Source organism: Salarias fasciatus, assembly GCF_902148845.1.
Source record: "Salarias fasciatus chromosome 7 unlocalized genomic scaffold, fSalaFa1.1 super_scaffold_4, whole genome shotgun sequence".
NCBI lineage: Eukaryota > Metazoa > Chordata > Actinopteri > Blenniiformes > Blenniidae > Salarias > Salarias fasciatus.
The window spans coordinates 3772412-3778812 of record NW_021941229.1 but is presented as its reverse complement, the minus strand read 5'-3'; the positions used below and the strand labels follow the sequence as shown (position 1 = coordinate 3778812).

Sequence of the window (6401 nt, the reverse complement as noted above, 5' to 3'; positions counted from 1 at the left end):
AGATTTCAGCTCCTGCTCACCGACTCGGCCTCTGATTGGCTGAGGCGCCGCTGAGCTGCGCTCTGATTGGCTGCGGCAGCTGTCAGTCACGTGACGCTAGCCGTGCAGTTATAAGTAGTGACCTACTAACACAGATCCTGAGTCAGGAGCCTCCTTGAGAGGAGGAACCGGGAGGAGCGGCAGGAGCAGCAGGAGGAACAGGGAGGAGAAGGGCGGACGGCGGCTCCGGTGCTCAGTCGCCCCCCAGCCGCCGCCGGGGGACCTCGGTTGTTGTCCGTGCATGGTCCGCCGTGGGAGAGCCTCGGAGCGGGTCCAGGTGGAGGAGAAGGTGAGTGAACCGGGTCCGGGAGTGTTGTTGTGTTTCCGCCCCGGGTCCAGCTCGCCGCTCCCCGGAACCATGTGGCTGCCGGGGGTCCGCTCACGGTGGGCCGTGTGAAGGTGTGTGTGTGTCCCGTCTGCGGTGAGCCCGCTGAGGCTGGAGGACTGAGCGGCTCCGGGACGGAGCGGGGAGGCCTTCCGCCGGACCGCCGCACGGTGCGGGACCGGCTCGGAGGAGCCCGGGTGCGGGTCAAAAAGCTCCCGTTTCCCCCGGGAGCGGCTCTGGAGGAGGAGGTGTCCCGGTTCCGGCCGCGCTGAGGCAGTTTTCTGGAGACTTTGAGAGTTTTCAGGGCGTCGATCCGCCGGGTGTCATGAGTAAGCAGCAGTGATGTCATGTAACGCTCAGAGCCACATTGTCTCAACCGGCACACACACACACACACACACACACACACACACACACACACACACACACACACACACACACACACACACACACACACAGCATGTTTCACTGATAAACACAGCCTCTTACACTGTTACACACATCCTGTTACACTGTTACACACAGCATGTTGCACACAGCCTGTTACACACTGCCCGATACACTGTTACATACAGACTGTTACACTGTTACATACAGACTGTTACACTGTTACATACAGACTGTTACATACAGACTGTTACAATGTTACATACAGACTGTTACACTGTTACATACAGGCTGTTACATACAGACTGTTACACTGTTACATACAGACTGTTACACCCCTTCCCCACTTGCCAAAAAACCCGTTTTAACCCGCTAATAACCGGCTCCTCATGGCAGTGGGAAAGGGTTTAATCGGCATTCTGACCCGGGTCGATCGACCCTGCGAGCGACCCGGGTTTTAATCGGCTCGCCTCCGATCGCCTTCAGCGGGAAAGCCCGACCCGGGTCGACGAGGTGATTTACGGGATGACGTTGACGTAGCGTGCCTAGACGAAGTGAGAGATTTCCTTCGTCAAGATGACCCAGCACTGGCAAGATAGCGAGACCAGAGAGCTTCTCTTGGTTTCGTCGACAGGTAACGGAGACGGTGCTCCTCCACATTGTTTACCTCGCTGTGCTCCTTTGCCCTGATGATGTCATCAACGTGGGACACCATCAGCGCGAGAAAACGCAGCTCACCTGCTGGTGATTTGACCCGGGTCTGCAGGCGATGGGAGAGGAGTCAGTTGCCGATTGTTAGTGTTTGACCCGTGTTACATGCTAGTTTCAGTGGGAAAGGGGTGTCACACTGTTACACTGTTCCACACAGCCTGTTACACTGTTACACACAGCCTGTTACACTGAGCCTGCAGACACAGCGCCCCACACAGCTCCTCTTCATCACCTCAGTGTTTCACACATGGTAAATTGCGTCATGTCTGCAGAGCAGCCTGTTCACTCCAAGTTCACGATCCAAGATAAAAAGTGAGCGGACAAATTCTTTTCTCATCATCAAACGCGTTTTATAAACCCATATAAATAAAGAAGAATAAAGAATGAAATCTGACGCATCTGCAGTCAAAAGACACCGAATGAAAATGTTTCGTCTGTACAGGTTTATTTATGTAGTGAGAATCGAAAAGAGAAACTTCGTCCAGAGGAGGCATTCTCGATACCGCGATAAAAAGCTCATCCTCCTTCACAAACGTAAAACAAGACGTGTATTCTCACACACTCATGAAGACCCAGAATCACTTCCCTGCAGCAACACAGCAAATATCAGAAAACACAGGCTCCAGATTTCTCACCTGTTCTTAATTCTATTCTATGGTGTTAAAGATCCGGTTGCTGCTCGGCCGCCGTGCTGCCGTCTGGCCCTGGTGTTGGTTTTCTGGTGTAATCTGAGTACTGACCATGTAATCTGTCTGCAGTTATTGCCACACAAGCTGATGTTGCATAATGTCTGCAGCTGTAGAGCGAGATGAGCAGCAGAGGAGGGAGGAGAGACCTGTGAGACCTGGACCGGGGGGGGGGGCCTGGTCAGAATATAGACATGTATATATTTGTCTATATAATATAGGTAGAATAAGTGCTCGGCCTTTTTTTCCTGTTTGGGTTTTAAATGGTTAAAAGACTAAATAATACTTGAACACGCCACAGACTAGTTGAAAGTAATAAATGATTAAACTATTAATAAATATGGCCCGTATCTGAAACATCCACCGAGGTTGGTTCCCGTTTGTGAAGCGTCCCCGGGCGGGGGGGTCGGGAGCCGGGCAGGGAGCCGGGGTGGGGGCATTATTGTGTAACACTGACACAATGAAGGAATCTGGGGCAATAGGCTGCGCTGACGCCCCCTCCGGCACATCTATGTGACACCGCTGGAGAGCTAGCGCCCTCTCTATCACGTGTGGTCTAAATTTAGTCCTGATGTCACAGAGAGCGGAGACAAAAGGCCGTGCAGACGTCAGCATGTGAAGTCTGATGTCAGGAGGACAAAGAGGACCGCCGTCTCTCTCGGCCTTCGCGCTACCGGCCGGGAGAAGAGCGGCGTGAAGCTGATTCACGGTGACGGCTTTCACTCTGAACGGTCCGGGGAGTTCATTTATTAACCCTTATGAACCCAGCCTCCATGCTGACTTCCTCCTCTGCCCCCGTTTTCAGAATGAAATGACATTCAGATGATCACAGAGGAAAACTTTATATATTTACATTCCAATTCCTTTATTGCACCATTCTCTGTGTTGTTTAAACTTATGTCTGCATTTATTTATGTGTACATTTGTCTGTTAATATGTGTCTCTCTGTGCTGCTGCTGACAACACTGAATTTGTCCACTGTGAGATAAACACATATCGTAGATCACAGACCCTTCACTGTCACAGTCGCCTCAAACATTTCACCAAGAAACGGATATAAATTGATGAATTGAGAATAAACTGATGGAGTGAGCCCCCCAGCGAAGGTTTGATCAGGTCCAGATGCGATGAGGGGTACGTGGTGATGAATCATGGATGAATCAGTGATTTGTGAACACGTTGCAGAGCTCCATGTTCTTTAGCTCTAAGAGGTGAACGCGAGTGTACGAATGTATGAATACAGACAGAAAGTATGTGAAGGGAAAGACCTGAAAAAACACCGACAGACGACGCCGGACTCACGTCCCATGAAACGAATCCCGACAGTCCGCCCTGAAAGACGCTCGCCCTGGTATACTGCTGTCTTTAGCTCTGAATAAAATGTCCATAAAGTTAGAAACCTCAGTTCATGGACAGAAAACGACTCTAATTGATGAAATATCTGATTAACGTTGAAGCCAGCGATATCTCAGCACTGTCTCTGTCTCCCTGTCTCCTCAGACGTGGACTCCCCGTCAGCGCCCGTGGCTGCCAGCAGGCACAGCGATGCTGGTCTAGACGCCCCGGGCAGCAGCGGGTGGGCAGCATGCAGTCCATAAAGCAGGAGCTGGACTCCAGCGGGTCCTACAGCGGAGACGACGCCCTGGTGCTGGCCGTGGCCTTACAGGGGGACAACGCAGACCTGCTGGGACACCAAGTCCCCTCGCTGCCCTACAAGGGTAAGACCACCTGCCGCAGGAAGAGGGAGTTCATCCCGGAGGAGAAGAAGGACACGGTTTACTGGGAGCGGCGCCGGAAGAACAACGAGGCGGCCAAACGCTCCCGAGAGAAGCGGCGCATCAACGACATGGTTCTGGAGAACAAGCTGCTGGCGCTGGGGGAGGAGAACGCCTCGCTGAAGGCCGAGCTGCTGTCCCTCAAGCTCAGGTTTGGCCTGGTGAGTTCGGCGGTCTACGCTCAGGAGGTCCAGAAGCTGTCCAGCGCCTCGCCCGTCAGCCTGTACCCGGACTTCGTCCCCGCCGCCGGCGGCCTGGCGTCCGGCGGCAGGGAGGTGGAGCCTCTGCACATATCGGTCATCAAGCATTCACCCCACGTGCCCGGGACGCGCGCCGCCGCTCAGGGAGGCTTCGCCGGCGTGTGCGGGAGCGCCGAGGTGAAGCGGGAGCCGGCGGAGGAGAGGCGGAGCCCCTACGAGCTGTACCAGCGCTGCGTGGCCGGCGCCCTGACCGCCGCCTTCTCCCAGCCCGCCGCCTTCATGCAGCTCGCCCGCTCGTCCAGCGACTCGCCCCGCAGCTCCGACGACGGGGCGGTCAGCAAGTCGTCGGACGGCGAGGACGAGCAGCGGGTCCCCAAAGGCCCGGCGCCGGCGGCCCTGTCAGCGCCCGACCCCCGCAGCGTCATCGTCTCCACACACAAAGTGCCCGACGGCGGCTCCTCCGCTCTGCCCCACAAACTGCGGATCAAATCCAGAACCCTGCAGATCAAAGTGGAGGCCGTCGACCCCGAGTACGAGTCCTCCGCCAAGCTCACGGCTCCGGAGGAGGGGGGCTGCCGGGCCGCTCAGGACTGCTCGGGGCTCGCCAAGACCCCCCACTGCCCCCTGTCGCTGCAGCTCAGCAGCATGCGGGACTGGAGTGGGCGGAGCTCCAGCCCCGCCGCTAACGCACAGGAAGACGCCGGCGGCCCCGTCACGCCGCCTGCCTCGGAGCAAGGCACGTCTCAGAGCACCGCTGACCGCCGGGGGCCTTCACCACCGCCGGGCTCCTGCCCATGATGCTTCACTGTCGTCGCTGTCCACTGTGTGTGTGTGTGTGTGCGTGTGTGAGTGTGAAACGTTTTGATTTGGTCTTCAGTCTGGAGCTGTTGACGCGGCGCCAGAGTCTCAGATTAAAGCTGTTTGGAGGCGTTTCTCCTTCTTTACAGGCCGCATTCATTCTCAACACCCTGCTTCCCGGCCCCCACACACTCTTACTTTTTAGTTTTCTAAAAGTCTGCAGATCCAGGAGAGAGGTTACGGATCAGTTCGGGGGTTTCTACCAGCAGCCAGTCCAGATTATAATCTGGACCGGCTCGGAGCAGGAGAACAGCAGCATAATAATCCACAAACAGCTGGACGAGCAGAGGGACCAGAACGGTCCTGACTGGCTCACTGAGTCCGGCCGCCATTTGCCTTACAGCTGAAACCCTTCATGCTTTATGATTATGTTGTATGATCGCCGGATCCAGAAATACGGTTTTGAAGAAATATGAGTTGAAATCAGAGCCCATTCAAAAACAAACAAAAAGCTCCTTTTCTGGAAACACAGATGTTTAGGTTTTCCACTGTTTTCCTGCGAGCCGCCGCCTGCTTTGCTTTACTTTTGTTGCGAGCACACCTTTTATTTTTGGTAGTTTAGTTAGACGACTGAAAGCCTCCAGGCTGCTGGTTAAACTGAGATGGTGTGTGACACTGGCCGAGAGCTGTGGCTTCTTCTGATGCTGCTGGCAGAGGAGAGCGAGAAGACTTCACCAAGCAAGACGTCCTGCGAGGGTTCGAATCCCGCGCCCTCACAGCGCCGGACGGAGGCGGCGGCGCTCAGCAGGTGGATTATTTATTCTGTCTCGCCGTGAGAGGTGATCCCGTCCCGGGAGGAGAGTTTAAACTCTGACACTGAAAGTGTGTTTGTTGACAGACTGAGCAGGAAGTGATGATGATGATGATGATGATGATGATGATGATGATGATGAGCCCCTTTGCCAGCAGCCTCAAAACTTCTTGTAATAGTGAGTTTTTTGTTTACAATAAATGTCCTGCCACTGACCTGCGTCTACGTTTTCTGGAGTTTTTTCATGATTCACATCGACTCTCAGAGTACAGAGGATAAACAGAAGACGACGTCTTTAAAATGTTCAAGAAGTTTGCCATTAACGCAAACGTTTGCTGATGACACCTTCATTTTATTCAACAAATGATACACGGGAAATACTTACTAATTAATAACAGGAAAAAATGGAAGCAGTTGTATTAAAAAAAAGGTTTGATTTGAAAATAAAACTGAATATTTTTAGCCTGATACAAAAAAGTAACTAACATGTAATGGTGTGTTTGAGCTGGATGAGTGTCGTCAACATGAAATTCGACTGAAGGTAAGATAAGGTTTATGGCAGGTGCTGCTAAGATGCTCGGATTTATAAGCACTGAGGCAAAGTATGAAAGGAAGAAAAAGTGATAAACACACTATAAACAGAAGCCTGTTAAATCCTCCGTCTGTTTG

The 6401-nt window shown here is 53.3% G+C and overlaps 1 protein-coding gene across 1 annotated transcript; it reads left to right on the top strand.

The window, feature by feature from the left end:
- Positions 1 to 200: 200 nt before the first annotated feature.
- On the top strand, positions 201 to 5948 carry nfil3 (nuclear factor, interleukin 3 regulated). Its single transcript, XM_030085039.1, has 2 exons — positions 201 to 328; positions 3649 to 5948. The coding sequence occupies exon 2, from the start codon at positions 3734 to 3736 to the stop codon at positions 4919 to 4921; it is 1188 nt and encodes a 395-aa protein (XP_029940899.1). The 5' UTR covers positions 201 to 328; positions 3649 to 3733; the 3' UTR covers positions 4922 to 5948.
- Positions 5949 to 6401: the final 453 nt, after the last annotated feature.